This window comes from Lagenorhynchus albirostris, chromosome 19, assembly GCF_949774975.1.
Source record: "Lagenorhynchus albirostris chromosome 19, mLagAlb1.1, whole genome shotgun sequence".
Classification (NCBI taxonomy): Eukaryota; Metazoa; Chordata; class Mammalia; order Artiodactyla; family Delphinidae; genus Lagenorhynchus; species Lagenorhynchus albirostris.
In genome coordinates, this window is record NC_083113.1 from 47,507,446 (window position 1) to 47,524,558 (window position 17,113).

Here is a 17,113-nt window from a genome sequence, read left to right on the forward strand (position 1 = left end):
TGGCAGGTGGATTCTTAACCACTATGCCACCAGGGAAGTCCTGTTTAACTTTTTGAACAATCGCCAAACTATTTTTCACCATGGCTGCACCGTTTTACATTCCCCAGCAATGTATGAGGGTTCCAATGGGTCCCCACCCTCATCAACACTTGTTATTGTGTTTCGTTGCTAACAGCCATCCTAATGGGTGTGAAGTGGTGTCTCACCGTGGTTTCTATTTGGATTTCCTAATGACTAGTGATGTTGAACATCTTTTCATGTGCTTATTGGCCATTTGTATATCTTTTTTTTTTTTTTTTTTTTTTGCGGTACGTGGGCCTCTCATTGTTGTAGCCTCTCCCGTTGCGGAGCACAGGCTCCGGGCGCGCAGGCTCAGCGGCTCCGCGGCATGTGGGACGCTCGCGGACCGGGGCACGAACCCGTGTCCCCTGCATGGGCAGACGGACTCTCAACCACTGCACCACCAGGGAAGCCCTGTATATCTTCTTTGGAGAACTGTCTATTCAAGTCCTTTGCCCATTTAAAAATCATTGCCCTTTTGATAAATTCCTTTTCTGCCATGACTAGCCAGGGCTGTTTCTATGTTTCTATGGGCTGCAACCAAGAACCGTGACTGATCTGCTTCTCCCGGTTCCATGGGCCCAGGCCACACTTGTACTGATACTTCCAACCAGCAAAGCAACTAGATGTTCGCATATAACAGTGTGCATTCTGGACGCTAATGGTAGCACCTCCCATTCTTGCACCTGCCTGGACTCACCCTCTCACCACTATAGGGAGAGGGAGGAGATGGGGCCATAACAGACCCCAGTTCAGATTATCACAAAGAAAGAAGAGACAAGTAGAAGCAAGCATAATTAATAAAGGAGGAGGTGTGAACAGAAACACAAAGCTGACAGAGGCGGTGGTGAGAGGAGCTGGAAATTAGGGATGCAGACAAACAAGGCTTCTAAATCTGTGCGTTATTCAGGACTAAGAGTCTGAAAACCTCCAGAGGGTGGCCTGGGTCATGTGGGCGAGCAGGGATGGGACTGAGGTGGCTGGGAGGAAACCAGTCTTCCTGGGATCATTCTGGGTTGTCTGAATTCCCCTTCACAATGAGCATTCACAAGTCCATCTGATCCATAACTTAGTTTAATCCTTTGTGGGGTGCATCCTGGGCAGCAAGGAACCTCTGTCTGCCCCAGAGGGTCCAGCCCAGATGGAGGAGAGTGGTCTCTTCTGACCACTGCCCCGGACTCCTGTTTCAGTGCCTAATTAAGACCAATCTTCCCACTCAAAAGCAGGCTGGAGGACCCCAGGCTCCCCTCCTCCTATACCGGGCTCTCCATCGGCCTCACTTGTACCCCCTGCCCCACTTCCTGCAAGGTCTGAGGCCTCTTTGGCTGTTGGGCCTGCAGTCCTAGCCCAACCCTTGTTCTAAACAGGTGGGCAGAAGGGCAGGTAGGGCTGTGCATCCAGGTGCTGGCAGGGGAGAGGCATGGGTGAGCCTCAGGGCCCTGGGTCCCACCGGGAAATGTGCTCCTGAGCTGGAAAGGAAGAGAACAGAACAAGGGTCAGTGACAGCCCAGGCGGTCCTGGGATGGGGACCCTGCTACACTAGGTCCAGAAATAGCCATGATCCCACTTGCAGCTCCAGATCCTTCTAGCAGGTGCTGCTGGGGGCTGATTCTGGGCTAGGTCTCACCTCTGTCCCCACCATAGTTCACTGTGCTCTAGGGAATCAGGGAACGCTGAAGAACCCGATGGGTCCCCATGTGGCAGCTTTAGTGACAGGAGGAAAGGGACCTTGGTGAAATCCCCAGCCAGGCTGTAGTTCTGGTCTTGCCCCTGCGTGGCTGAGCCCAGGCCAATCTCCCTCTCTGTGCTTCAGGGGCCTACAGGTCCAGCAAGGCCCTGAGCAGCATGGCCCTGTGTGCTCAGACACTCTAGACTGTTCATCTGGATATCCCCAGGGGACAGGGGAGCCGTGGGAAGGCCCTCACCAAACTGGCAGATGTAACGGTTTCGGGTTTTACAGCGCTGGTCGTTCCAATTGAAGGCGGCCGATGCCTGCAGTTCCACACAGTTGCCAAACCTGCCAAGATTGTCGAGTGCTCAGGGTGGAGGAATGAAATTATGAGTCCTTAAATCCTCCCCCACAGTGGGCCACCTGCACCTAGGGAGGTGCCTCTTGGGTGCCCCCTCCCACATATGGGGCTTCTGGGAGCCAGCCCCAAGCCCATGCCTGCACTTCACAGCACTGCAGCTCCTCTCTTCTCGGGGTGCAGTGGGGACAGCTCCACCCACCACTGCAGCCCTCAGCCATGCCGGCCACTGCAGGTGGGGGCAGTGGGGTTGGAACAGACAGGCCCACATCTTTCCTCCCAGCAGGAGAAGGTATGCCTGGGGGCCCACCAAGCCGGCTTCCTCTAGGGATGGGCCAGTGGCCTGGGCATGGCTGCCATCAAGGAGGTCAAAGGAGAACTGGGCGGGGTATCTGGAGCCTTGGTGGCCACACAGCCTGACCACCTCCCCCCTGCCCTGGGCATTCCTGGGCTTTGAAGACCAGGGCTGGGCCTCAGTGCAGGCGGGCCAGTGGGCAGATGTGTGCAGGAGTGGACGCAGGTGGGTGGCCAGCTAAGGAGGGCAGAATCAGTGTATTGATACAGGCAGAGGAGGCACGGTGTGGGGGAGGGATGGATAGATAATAGAGAGATGGAGAGACAGCTGGAGGGATGATGGGGACTGTGGATGGATGAAGCCTTCTTGGGTTCCCTCTCTTTTATTTGAGCCCCTGGAGGTCAGGGATGTACCTCATCTCAGCACTGGGCCCACAGCCAGCTGTGCCCAGACTTCCTGGCACCTGGGCACCAGGTAAGGCCCAGACCCTCAGGGCGCTCAGCCAAGCAGCAGGCAGGGTGGAGGTGGTTCAGTGGTGTCTGAAGGCTCGGCCAGCAGTCAGGTGAGAAGTGGGCACAGGGGAGGGAGGGCACCCCAGACTCACCCCTGGTTGTCAGGCTGCCCAAAGGCAAAACTGGTGAAGGACTGGTGCTCCCCGGTGGTCCAGCGGAAGGAGTCCTTAGCGGTCTTGTAGGTGAGCCCTGAGTCACAGCAGCCAAGGCTGGCCTCACACCCGAGATCCCTGGGCCCCGCTGGCAGCCCAGGCTCCCTGCGATGAGGGCCTGAGCCCAGAGCCTGCTGCCCAATGCCTGTCGACCCCCAGCCCTTAAGCCCCCTTCCCAGCACTTCCAGCCCCTCTGGTGGCTCTCCCTCCCTTCGGCTCTCTCTGAAAGGAGTCACCAGCTTGACTACTGGCCCCATTCTGGGCCCCAAGCCCTCACCACACCCTTACTGCCCGCTGGTAGGTGCTCTGGGTTTCCACGGCCCAGATTCCTGGAGCAGTGTGAGGCATCCCAGCCCCACACTCACTGCATCCCTTCCCGCTCCACCAGTCAGCCAGGCACTCACCGATCCAGAAGTTCCTGGTCTCAAAGTCATTGTTGGTCACCTCGTTGGTGGTCTCCAGGCGGCCCAGGTAGAAGGCGAGGATGTCCTGCACTTTCTGGCTCTCAATCTGGGCTAGCACCCCGCCCTTTCCCTGTAACCCCCGCTCCGGGTCATTCTGGCCCCAGAGCTCAGGCCAGCCCTTCCTTTCCATCCTGCCACCCATCGTGGCCATGGATGTCCAATCTGTGTGCTGGCCGGGCTGTCATCAGCCCCCCAAAGCCTCCTGCCTCTTAGAGCAGAGTCCGCCTTCTCTTCTCTGCCCACAGCTCCTCTGTCAGGGTCCCACACTTGGAAGGGTTTTGTTTCACCTGCTCAGTGTCTTTAATACATTTGGATTGGTTGCCAACATTAATAAATTGAGAGCTCAGTGAAAATCTGCATTTCTGGTTCTCTTGAGAAATTCCAGGTCCTGGCCTCCCTGAACTTGCATTCCTGCCCGGCAGCCAGCAGCTCGAGCTGAGTCAAGGTGGCCCCTTAGATGGGGGTTGAGTGGGGCCTTGTCCCTGGGTCCCTCAGCTCATTAAGTGACCTCCTGGCTTCCATGGGCCTCTGAGTTGTAACCCCTGCTTTATACTAAAGATGAGAGTCAGGAGAAGTCAAAGGAATTCATCTCTTAGCCCAGGGTCCCTCTGTTAAGAACCCGGGGGGACGGTCCCTGGGAAGGCAGGGGCCAACCATTACCTGGCATTTCATCTTGGCTCCGTAATAGGTGTCTGCCTCTGAAGACACCATGAAGCAGTCTCCATCGATCCTCAGGTCACAGGTGTGGAAGGGAAAGTGCACCTTGGCTGGGAGGAGGGAAGCCTGATTTTGTGTGTGGGTGCCTCAGAATCATTACCCTTCCGGTCCTGCCAGGATGTTAAGCTCAAGGTACCCCTTCCTCTGGCCACCAAGCAGGAGAGGGGGTTGGGGTCAGTGGTGTGCTGGTAAATGTGTAACAACCAGCTCTCCCTCAAAAAAAAAAAGTCTATGATTTTAGCATTGCCATTCCTGTGGTGGTGTAAAGACCCCCACCATGGCCAAGTTCAAGCTACCACTGTGACGTCACTGATCGGGGAATGGGGGAGAGGTGCGTACGATGGACTCCTGTGAGCTGGTCCGAGCCAGACCCAGCACCAGCTGAGGGGGTCCTGGGAGGGGCTCGTCTTGTCGGGGGGCTTTGCGGCAGGACTCACTGGCACACTGGGCTCCCCCATAGCCAACATCACAGACGCAGGAACACTCCTCTTCCCGGAACCGGCCATGCACGCACTGCACGCTGCACCGCACTGCCAGGATGGGGCAGGGGAGGGGACGGCACTCAGCTGGCAGCCACTGGGCCGCAGGCTGCCCCTCACAGGCCACGGATGTGCGCAGAATGGCCAACCACAACCAGAACAACCCCTGCGCCCCAGAGATGGAAACCATCTGGGCTCCCAACCGCTGCCACATTTGGCATCTTTGGTTTGATCTTGTAGAGAGAAGCAAATCGGGGTTTGGGAGTGGACCTGCTCATGGTCACAGAGCTGGGGGGTGGGGGACAGTGGGAAAGGAATCCACTTCTGGATCCTAATACTGTCCTCCTCCCACCATCCCAGGGCCTGAGGGGCCGATCTGATTTCACTTTGAATTCCCTGCACAGCGCAGGGTCTGGCAGACCGTTGGTGCTCAGTGAATGCTTATTGGATGAGGATAGGCTGTGTGAGGATCCCTCCCTGGGTCCCCCGGGTGGTCACAGTCCAGAACTCCAGGCGCCCCTCACCTTGGCAGTATCTGCCTGTGTAACCCGGGGGACAGTGGCAGTGGCAAGTGCTGAGGTTGAGATGTCCGTGGTTCCGGCAGCTCATGCGACATGGGTTCCTGGGGACCTCTGGTCGGATGAGAAGGAAACGCTGTGAGGGCGCCTCTCCCCGGCAGGCCAGGCAGGTGCCTCCCCGAGTGCTGAGGGCCAGGGCTTCTGGGACAGTCCCTCAGGATGCTGCCTGCCTCCTCCAGGATCACCAGATCAAGCCGCCCCAGCCAGAGGCAGGCAGGGTGGGGCACTTACCACACAGCCCCCCTGCGTGGTCCCAGGCTTTGAAGCAGCCCGAGACGCTGGCTGTGCAGAGCGAACACCAGGCGCCCTTCTTGTAGGGGACGATGGTCTTCCCGTTGACCTCCCAGTTGCCTCTGTGAGAGCAAGCAGCAGAGGCTAGAAGGACCTGGCCTTGGGCCTTGCTGCCTGCCCCACCAGCCCCTTCAGCTCTTTCCGGCCCAGCCAGGAAGGCAGGGAGCTGGGAGAGACAGGGAGATTTCCTAGGAAAGAAAAGATGACCTCCAAACTAATACTGGGCAGATGCCCTGAACGCTGGGTGGTGCCTCCAGGAAGGGGCGTCTGAGAAGAAGCCACATTCTGCGTGGCCAGAATCTTGGGTGCTGCCCACTTCTGCACCCTCTCCCTTTCCTCCTTTTTCCCTCTCCCAGCAGGGGTGCAGACCAAGGGGTAAAGGCCTGTGGGTGGGTGGGTGAGTGTCTCACCCTGGGTGACAGCATCCCCTACCCCGCAGCCCAGCAGGGGATGGCAGGGCAGCTGCCATGGAGGAGGCTTACCCGGGAGAGTAGGCACAGACAAAGGCTTCCATCTCAGCCTGGGCCCCAGAGCAGGGATGCCGCCCACAACCCAGCTGGCTCGAGGTGGCCCACACGAGCTGCAGGAGACACAGTGGCTCAGAAACCCTCTCAGGGGCCCCCTGCACTCCTAGTCTGGGGACCAACAGCCTAGATGATGCTCCCCTGGGAAGGGTGGACACAGCTCTTGCCCCAGGCCAAGCAGATAAACAGTTTTGTCACCTCCCTGGGGACCCCAGGAGCAGTAGCTGTGCTGGGCAGGGATATAAGGATAGGTGGGAATAGTCTAGAAAGGCCTTCTGGGTCGGGAAGTGAGGGTCAGCAGATACCTGAAGGGAAGGGAGATTGTGGATAGTGGAGGAGAGTGGGAAAAGAGACTTGGACATCAAAGGCCTTGTGATGACTGAAAAAATGGCCACAACGCTTCACTTCTCCCTACAGCCCCCTCTTTATAAAATGTGGCTTTGCAGTTCTTTGCATCAACAGGAGGAATCTCTTTCCCACACCTTGAATCTGGCTGGCCCTGTGGCTTCTGTTGGCCAACAGGATGCAGGAGAAATGATATTGAACCATTTTAAACCTAGGCCTCAGGAGACCCTACAATTTCCGCTCATTCTCATAGAACTCTCATGCTCAGCCACCACGTGAACAAGGCTGCTGGAGGTTGAAGAACCTTATAGGGCAGAGATGAACCAGTTGAGGCCACTCTAGACAGCCAGCTCCCAGCCAACGCAGCAGCTGACTGCAGTTGCAGGAGTGGGCCCAGCGAAGACCAGAAGAAACTGTCAGCTGAGCCCAACCCAAACTGCCAAGCTGCAGAATCGTAAGATGCTATATTTGGGAGTAGTGCGTCATGCAGCAACAGCTAACAGATACAGGTCTTTAATAGTATTCAAAACTAAGATTTAGAGTTTTAGAATCAGTGACAACCTGGAAATAGCACAAATCGTCAATACACAGGTATAGCCAAGCAAACTCTGGTAGCCACTAAAAATGACCAGCATGAGGCAGGGAGAAATGCACATGTAGTCATACCTATGTATCCAACAATTAGAGAATATGCATTCTTTTTAGGAGTGCGTGGAACTTTTGCAGACACTGACCCCTCAGTAAGCCACAAAGCAAGATTCAATAAACACTCAATAACCAACATCCTACAGGACACATTCTATGAATTCAATGCAATAGAATGTGAAGGAAATAATTTACTATTATTATTATTAATTAAATTAAAAAAAAATTTTTTTTGGCTGCGTGGCTTATGGGATCTTAGTTCCCTGACCACGGACTGAACCCAGGTCCTGGCAGTGAAGGCATGAAGTCCTAACCACTGGACCACCAGGGAATTCCCAAGGAAATAATTTAGAAGTAAGTAAAGGAGAAAACATAGTTTGGAAATTTAAATATACACTTCAAAATCAAAGACAGCATCATAATGGAAAATAGGAAACTCATAGACCTAAGTGACAATGAAATCACTAAATTCCAAAACTTATGGAATGTAGCTAACAGAGTTTAGAGGGAAATTGATAGCTTTAAAAGGCATATACCAGAAAAGAAAAAGGAGTTAAATTTAATGAGTTAAGAAAGTAGATGAAAGAAAATAATAAAAACAAGGGCAGAAGGACTTCCCTGGTGGCGCAGTGGTTAAAAATCCTCCTGTCAATGCAGGGGACATGGGTTTGATCCCTGCTACGGGAAGATCCCACATGCTGCGGAGCAGCTAAGCCCATGTGCCACAACTACTGAGCCTGTGCCCTAGAGCCTGTGAGCCACAACTACTGAGCCCACGTGCCACAACTACGGAAGCCCATGCGCCACAACTACGGAAGCCCGTGCGCCTAGAGCCTGTGCTCCGCAACAAGAGAAGCCACTGCAATGAGAAGCCCGCACACTGCAACGAAGGGTAGCCCCCACTCTCCTCAACTAGAGAAAGCCCGCGCACGGCAACGAGGACCCAACGCAGCCAAAAATAAATAAATTAATTTTTTTTAAAAAGAGCAGAAATTAATAAAAAGAAGAATAAAGTTGTGGATGGGTGGAAAAAAGAGAGAAGGAAAACAAACAAAAAACTGATTCGTTAGAATAGACAAACCTATGGGAAGACTGGTAAAGAACAAAAGAGAGAAGGCACAAATAAATACAATCGAGAATTTTAAAAGGACATAGCTGCAGACACAGGAAACATTTAAAAAATCTGTTTAATTCTAGTTTAAAATCTCTGTTAAATGACAGTTAGCACCAACAAACTGGAAAATATAAAATGGATAGTTTCCTAGAAAACAGAACTTGGCAAAACTGTCTCAAGAAGAAATAGAAAATCTGAAATGATCTACGACCATTTCTAAAAGTTGAATCAGTAATTAAAAATCCATGGATACATACACATGCACACAAAACAAACAATCAAAAAATAGAACAAGGCCCAAATAGTTTTACAGAACAGTTACAGCAAATATCATAGAACCTATTCCAGGAAACAGAAAATGAGGCAAAACCTCCAACTCATTTTATGAGGTTAATATAAACCAGGTGAGGGCAGAACGAGAAAAGAAAATCAGAGGTCGATTTCACTATCAAATAGTATTTAGGAAACCAAATATAGCAATTAATTAAAAACAACAATAACACACACACACACACACACACACACCCCCTACATCGCTTTATTTCGCATCACATCATATACACAATGGAATACTACTCAGCCATAAAAGAGAATGAAATTTTGCCATTTGCAGCAACAAGGATGGACTTAGAGGGTATTATGCTAAGTGAAATAAGTCAGACAGAGAAAGACAAATACTGTATGATCTCACTTATATGTGAAATCTAAAAAATACAACAAACTAGTGAATATAACAAAAAAAAGAAGCAGGCTCACAGATATAGAGAACAAACTAGTGATTACCAGTGGGGAGAGGGAAGCGGGGAGGGCAGTATAAGGGTAGGGGAGTAAGAGCTACAAACTATTAGGTATAAAATAAACTACAAGGATACATTGTACAACATGGGGAATATGGCCGGTATTTTTTTTTTTTTTTTTTTTGGCTGTTTGCGGGCCTCTCACTGTTGTGGCCTCTTCCGTTGTGGAGCACAGGCTCTGGACGCGTAGGCTCAGCGGCCATGGCTCACGGGCCCAGCCGCTCCATGGCATGTGGGATCTTCCTGGACCAGGGCACGAACCCGTGTGCCCTGCATCGGCAGGCGGACTCTCAACCACTGCGCCACCAGGGAAGCCCAAGGCCAGTATTTTATAATAACTATAAATGGAGTATAACCTTTAAAATTTGTGAATCACTCTATCGTGTACCTGTAGCTTATATAGTACTGTACAACAACTGTACTTCAATACAAATAAATAAATAAATATGAGTCATGAAACTGTGAGCTGATAATTGTTGAAGCTGGATGATAGGTAGATGGGGGTTCATTATATCACTTTGACTGCTTTGTATATATTTGAAATTTTCTATAATAAAATGTTTAAAATACGTGACCAGGAAGATGTAGTGTCATGTAACAGCTTTGTACACACACAAAAAAATTATTCATGTATTTCATCACTGTAAATAGTTAAGGAAAAACCTTATAATTATTTCAATAGATGCACAAAAGGCATTTGATAAAACACAAAACCTTTCCATGACTTTAAAAATCCTTAACAAACTTAGATTAGAAAGAAATGTCTGGGGCTTCCCTGGTAGCGCAGTGGTTGAGAGTCCGCCTGCCGATGCAGGGGACACAGGTTCGTGCTCTGGTCCAGGAAGATCCCATGTGCCACGGAGCGGCTCGGCCTGTCTATAACCTGATAAAGGCTACTTATTAAATTCATATGAAAGAATCAGGAGAAAGAATCAAGAATAGCCAAGAAATTTTTGAATGATAATAATAACATGGGAGATTTTCCTGTCAAAACTTTTTATAAAGCCATAATAATTAAAGCACATATATGCAGGAGTAAACAAAAAAAGCAACAAAATAGAAGAGAGAACTCAGCAACAGACCCATGTGGATATGTGAGCTTGGTATATGGCTGAGGTGGCATTAGAGTCTGTGGGGGAAAGATTCAGTTCTTAATACAAGAAGTAAAAAAAAAAAGATAAAATTGGGCTTCCCTGGTGGCGCAGTGGTTGAGAATCTGCCTGCCAATGCAGGGGACACGGTTTCAAGCCCTGGTCTGGGAGGATCCCACATGCCGCGGAGCAACTAGCCCCGTGAGCCACAGTTACTGAGCCTGCGCATCTGGAGCCTGTGCTCTGCAACAAGAGAGGCCGCATAGTGAGAGGCCCGCGCACCGCGTTGAGGAGTGGCCCCCACTTGCCGCAGCTGGAGAGAGCCCTCGCACAGAAACGAAGAGCCAACACAGCCATAAATAGATAAATAAAATTTTTAAAAAGGCAAAATTCCTTTAAAATAAAAAGATAAAATTAACTCCAATATCACTAGATGGCTTAATGACTTCAATATGAAAAAAAGGAAAACATTTGAACTTTGGAAGAAAATACAGGAAGAATATGTAGCTGATGTCAGAGTTGAAAAGGATTTATTTCTTAAACATGATACAACAAATGGATGAACTATAATGAAAAACAAGAGAAAATTGATTACATTAATATTAAAATCTTCTGAAAGATTTATCTTATAAAAGATAACATAAAGAGAAAATACAAGCCATATATTAGAAAAAAAGTATCTGCAACCAATATGACCAACAAAAAGTACAAAGCATATAGCAAAGATGCTTACAAATTAATAAGGGAAAGATGAAATTAAAAGGCAATGAAAAGAACAGAAAAGAGGCTCAGTCCCACATGTAATCAGGGAAATGCAAATTAAAAACAGAATGAGGTAGCATTTCACAGCCTTGAGTTGGCAAAAATGAAGGAGCTGACAATACTCCTTAATGAATAGAGTAAGAATGGGGAGTGAGAACTGGTTTGTGGGCAGGAGTAGAGTTGGCGACATCACTTTGGCAATAGCTACTAAGGTTGTAGGTGCGTGCTCCGTCTGACCCAGCCATTCCCCTTCCAAGTGTGTCCTAGAAAAAGTCTGGACACATATGTACAAGAGGACGGGAACTAGAATTTGTGCATTTCGGTATGACTTGGGATAGTAAAAAAAAAAAAACGTGGAAGTAACCCAGATGCCTGTAAATTGCAGTTTATTCATAGTGAATCACACATGCATGCTCAGATCAACGGAAACAAATCTTACAAATGTGGTCTGAAGTGATAAACACAAATTGCAAAAGGAGACGTACAGAGAGAGCACTTAGGTAGGATTTAATAACACACAACCCACTTGCACAAGTAGAAAAGGTATCAAAACCCTTCCACGTGTAGTAAAGGTATTAAAACATGCTTGGGGAAATTCCCTGAGGGACCAGTGGTTAGGACTTGGTGCTTTTACTGCTGGGGCCCTGGTTCCATACATGGTCGGGGAACTACCCTCGGCCCCCCCTTAAAAAAAGAAAAGAAAAACAAGGAATTCCCTGGTGGTGCAGTGGTTAAGAATCTGCCTACCAATGCAGGGGACGTGGGTTTGATCCCTAGTCCGGGAGGATCCCACATGCCGCGGAGCAAATAAGCCCATGCACCACAACTACTGAAGCCCATGCTCCTAGAGCCCGTGCTCCGTAACAACAGAAGCCACCGCAATGAGAAGCCCATGCAACTCAACGAAGAGCAGCCCTCGCTCGCCGCAGCTAGAGAAAGCCGGCACGCAGCAATGAGGACCCAACGCAGCCAAAAATAAATAAATTAATTAATTAATATAAAAAACGTTAGTGTCATGCAAAACAACAACAATAACAACCCTCTACCCTGCAACTTGACACATAAAAGTAACCATTAAAAAAAAGAGAAAAACATGCTTGGGATTTTGCCTGTGTTTTCCAGTGCTGGATCCTAGTACATAAACGATGCCAGTTACAGAGAAGACATTCAACAAATTTTGTTGAGGGGGAAGAAAAGGAAACATGGGGTGTTTCACCTGGACTTCAGCAAGGTTACCTCGGGAGGGACAGAGGAAAGGGCAGAAGGAGGGCTTACGCTTAGTTTTGTTTTTTTAAGAGATGAGAAACAAATATAGTTAACATTTTCTAATGCTAGGTAGTGGATAAGAAGGAGTCCATTATTTGATTTAGCTTTGAAATATTTCATATTTAAAGCTGAAAAAAGTAAAACTAAACAAATGGGAGGAAAAACAACCACCAATTTTAGGACAAACTGCAGACCTCTGAACTAGCCCAGCAGGGCAGGGGCCTCAGAGCCGGTACCCGGGCCTCACCTGAGTGTAGTGGGTGCAGGTGGCATTGGGGGCACACTCGGCCGCTGCCTGGCTGTACTGCTGCCCCTCTGAGAACCACAGGCCCACCACGTGGATGAAGGACGCCGAGCTCACGGGCAGCAGCTGCACATTCCAGCCCACTTGCGGGGTAGCCCGGGGGACAGAGGCTGGGCTTGGGGCTGGGGCGCCACAGAGGGCTGCCCTGGTCTGGGCCTGTTGGGCCAGGCTCTCGCTCCAGTCCTGGGGGAAAGGAGCGCAAACAGCAACATCAGCAGGGGACCCTGGCCCAGGCCTTAGTGATCCAGCCCCCCCACCAGCACATCCAGAGGTGCTGGTCCTGCAGGGAAGAGACCCCAGCCCAAACAGGGGTCCTGCTTGGCGGCTTGAGTGCTCTGAGCTGCTTTCACCGCCTTCACTGGGGCCAGGGAAGGTCAGACAGGACCTGCAAGGGGCGCTCCAAGGTGGTGTTGGAAAAGCACCTGTCCTGTCTGGACCCCCCACCCAGAGCCCGGCTCCACCCAGGACTGACGGCTTCCGTCCTTCTGATCCAGTGGCTTGTACCCTCAGGCCCCGCCCACTAAGGGGGATGGGTGTTCCTGGGCGCGAGGTGCCAGCCCACGTGATAGGATGGGCCTCTGCCGTAATTTTTCCCGTCTGGTAATGGGAGCCCTGGATAGTGCCCAAGCCTTTCAAACTGGTTCCGTGTTAGGTAAAACTGACCCTGGCCATTGTCAGAAAGGCTCCCTCTTGGCTTCCCTTCTGTGATGCAAAAAGTCGTAGCAGCCATACCGCTGTGTCTTATTCCCTAAATCTGGTTTTGGAGTACACAGGGGCACCAGCTGGGAGTCAGGACCAGAGAGGGTGTAAAAGGTCTCCAGGGCCTCAGCGCTTTGGTCTCAGCAAGCAGAGTTCTCTAGAGTGGGCCTAATCTGCTCTTCCCACCACGTACCAGCTGCCCTTTTCCCTACCCCCATCCAACAGCTCCCCGTCCTCTGAAACGGGGGGCTTAGCAACCAGGATGACATGTGTCACCCGATCGTCATGACCTGGTCCAGCCCAGCCACCTCATTCCAGCTCTGTGACCTCCAGCGGTCTCCTAATCTCCATGAGACTCAACATACGCTTCTGTAAAATGGAATAATAGCTTCTGTAAAATGAAATAATAAGGTGGGTGTTCCCTGGTGACCTAGTGGTTAGGATTCTGGGCTTTCATTGCCATGGCCCAGGTTCAGTCCCTGGCCGGGGAACTGAGATCCTGCAAGCCATGCCGTGTGGCCAAAAAGCAAAACAAAACAAACAGATGATAAGGTACCCATAGGGTAAGATTGTGTGAAGATTAAATGGTTGCAGAGAGAAAAGTGCTGCACTTAGGGCCTGACCTGCAGCAGCCCGGGCAGATGGTGGTTGTGATTTTACTGCTGACGGGGACTGGAGCTGGGAGCAGCGGGAACTGCGTGGGGCGCCTCAGCAGCCCGGACCACCCCCAAGGGCCTCAGCCTCCACTGGGGTGCCCAGGGCCAAAGCTGTGGGTGTGACAGAGGCTGAGTGGTGGGGCTCCAGTTGCATTTTTTATGAAATGCTGTTTTCTAAGACTTTGGCAACAGGGCCATGGGAAGTGTAGAAGCTGACCGGAGCAGCCTCACACCGGGCACTAGGGCTGGGAGTGTGGGGATGAGAGCCAGGACCTGGGCCTGAGGAGGGGCAGAGCCGCCGCGAGCAGGGAAAGGGGGAGAGGCGACCCCCCTCCTGCCCACCCCACCCCCACCTCCTGGGAACCTGACCCTGGAGCTCTCAAGGTCGCCACTGCTGCGCCAGCCTCAGAGGAGTTTATGGGAAGCAGTCATGGGGAACCCTGCCTGCCCCACACTGCCCCTCCCTCGCTCCCTCCACTGTTACCATGGGAGGGCGCAGCTGGGGTCCCATACTACGGGGCAGTGTTTCTGGGCCCCAGGATGACACCTTCAACCCTGAAGCCCCGAGGGAGTGGTGGGAAACCCTATACCGCGCTCCCTGGCCCCCAGTGAATGGGCTGGGAATTGGGGAGGGGGCCCCTTCTAGTCGCCTAGACAAACTGCTGAAGAAGCAGTGGGTCTGGTCACACACAAGCCTCACCCCTCCCACCCCCAGCAGGATGCTTCTCCCTCCCTGACTAGCCTCCAGTCCTGCTGGGACTCTTTTGTGATGCTCCTGCTTCTTGGAGGAGGGGACCCCAGCTCTTTCCATGTCTTCTGGTCTCCGGGGCAACGGGAAGGGATGCAAGGAAAAGCCCAAGGGCTGCCTTTCTGGGGGAGGGGGACGCAACGGCCCCCCTCCCCACCTCGCGCCCCCCGGCAACCAGGCGTGGTCCCAGAGCGGGAAGTTGGCTGGCCGCTGCCCCACTCTGCCAGGTGAAAGGGCACCTGACACTGGCATGGCCTCCTCAGTCCTCTTCAGGGTTGCCCCTCCAGGTGCCCCCTTGGCCAGCCCGGGTTGGGGGTACTCACCATTCTCTGCATGTTGGCTGCAGGGGGGTGGACCCGGCTGCGCAGGCGGTTGTGCAGGGAGAGGAGCAGGAAGCTCTCCTTCTTGCTCAGGGCTGGGGCGGGAGACACGGTCAGGCCACCTGAGCGGTGGGACCTGGGCCCGGCCCCTGGCGATGGGGCGGGCATCACCACGGCAAGATGAGAATGCAACCCTGCACTTATGGAACAAGTGATGGGACAGGATGATGGTGGGTGTGTATGGGAGGACCCGGGGCAGAGGCATGGGGGCATAGGGAGATGTGGAGAATGCAGTGGGGCTGAGACAGAGAGACAGGTGTAGGTGTAAAGGAGCCTTAGGCTGAGAGCTGGGGGTGGGGTGATAGAAGGGAATGGGGGCCTGGGGGCTAGGTGTGAAGAGGGGTCCAGCCCTGGGCTCGCAGCGGGCCCTCTGGCTGGGGCTCCTTTCAGCCTGCTCCTCCTCCCTGCTGCAGGGTCCCAGTGTTCTTCCTTCACCCCCAAGCCTGGGCCCACTCCCCTTCATCCTTCTGCCCCAGTCCCAGCCTCCTCCATCCATCTCCGGCCCCTGGACTATTTGAGGGTGGCTCTTTAAATCACACCAGCCTGCCCAGGGCTCAGGCCTGGGAACTGGCTTCCAGAAGCCCCCTGGGACCCTCTGCAGAGCTCATAGCTCCTCCACTCTTTCCTCACCCCGCAGCCCCTTACCTCCAGGCACTGGAACCTGCTTCTCCTGTAGCTGGAGTGGGCGCACCTCTGCCCAGGTCATGCCAAGGAGAGCCAAGAGTACGGGCAGGAGGCCAGGCCGGTGGCCCCCCAGCCCAGGGGAGGGCTCCAGCCTCAACATGGGCCTGCTGGGTTCTCTGGGCTCTGCCCGGCTCAGCTGTCCAGCTCGCTTCCCAGACTGGATGGAGCTATTCACAATCTCTAAGAGTCAGGCTGGGCTGGCAGACAAAAGGGGGAGGCTGGTGAGTAATCGGTGAGTCCAAACAGCCTCCCTTCCTTGGCGCTGGCATGAAAGGAGACAGACAGCTCCAGTCCCGGGACTCCCTCCCTCCCTCCCTCCTCCGGCTGCTGGCCTGGTCAGCCCACCCGCCCGCCCACCGACAGCCAACCGACCAACCCACCGAGTGGTTCGCAGCGACCCCGTGGCCCCTGCTAATCATTGCAGGATTATCAGAGCCCTCGGGGAGCCCTCGGAGACCCTGCTGATTGGCCCGCAGACATTCCAGGGCTGCAGATTAACGAATAATGGCTGTGCCCACGCTGGAACAGTGTCCTCCAGGCCCATTGGCAGCTTCTCCTCCCAGCCCCAGGCCCAGGGAGGCTGCGGCCATGTGCCCTGCGGGCGGGCAAGAACTGGGCAAGACCCCAGGGGAGTTCTTTCCTTTCTTGGGAAGCCCCGTCCCAACCCCCAGCCATGAATTAAACATAGGCGGATGGTAACCGCACACCAGTCAAGCGCCACCGGTGGGTGGGGGCACTGGGGCAGTGGGTTTGTAGGGGAGTGGGCAGGGGCTGCCCCAGGGGGAGGAAATGGGTACCTTAGGACAGTCTGTCTGGGTCGTGTGCGGGGCTGGGTCCCAGCCCTGCTGCCCCCCCAGACCCACCCACGTGACTGCAGGCCAGGAGAGGGCAAAAGTGAGAAGAGAGCACGTGATGCCCTTGGCTGACTCGAGTCCTGCTGGGAACAAGTCGGCCTCCGGACAAACAGGCAGCAGGGCAGCCAGTTGCCATGATGCTCCGGGGCCTGGCTGCAGCCAGCACAGTCCCACTGGAATAAGCTGAAGAAGATCTGCACCATGGCCCACATTTCCTAGAAAATAAAATTTGTCCCACAGGCCACAGCCAAATGCCCACATTCCCCTCAGGGCAGATCAGAGGTTATTCAGCCATCCCAAAGGACAGCCCTGAAAGCCAGGTACTTCTTCCTTCTGGAGTTTGAGTGACCCCTGACCCCTGGGCCAGCACTCTCTCAGAACCAGGTGTCAGTTCCCTGGAAGCTCTGCTGAGAGGCAAGTGGGCTTGGCTTTTGAGGGGGAAACACGGATGGAATGTGGATACCTTTGTGGATGTTGGGGAGTGGAGACAGGGCCAGGCACAAGGACCCCTAAGCCAGTCTGGGGTTGGGGATCCCCCTGTAATACCCAGGGCCTGAGGAGTTTCTTCTCCCTCAAACGCATGACCAGACAACCTCAAATTCACCCTGTCTGGGTCCCAGCAGTGCTTAATAAAACGGAGTTTACAAAGCAGCTTCGAATATGTGAATT

General features: G+C 52.9%; 2 protein-coding genes across 3 annotated transcripts in view; one reads left to right on the forward strand and one right to left on the reverse strand.

Moving 5' to 3' along the window:
• The window catches only part of EXOSC6 (exosome component 6), a 68,090-nt gene that overhangs the window by 18,647 nt on the left and 32,330 nt on the right, over positions 1-17,113 (forward strand). The window lies entirely within an intron of this gene.
• LOC132509315 (C-type lectin domain family 18 member A-like) lies at positions 1,119-15,821 on the reverse strand. The gene is given in 14 exon segments (XM_060130209.1): positions 1,119-1,529; positions 1,986-2,077; positions 2,987-3,083; positions 3,451-3,580; positions 4,171-4,277; positions 4,665-4,757; positions 5,231-5,338; positions 5,516-5,637; positions 6,058-6,155; positions 12,367-12,484; positions 12,486-12,571; positions 12,574-12,606; positions 14,850-14,941; positions 15,552-15,821. Coding segments are annotated over 14 exon segments (1,353 nt in total). The 5' UTR covers positions 15,691-15,821; the 3' UTR covers positions 1,119-1,491.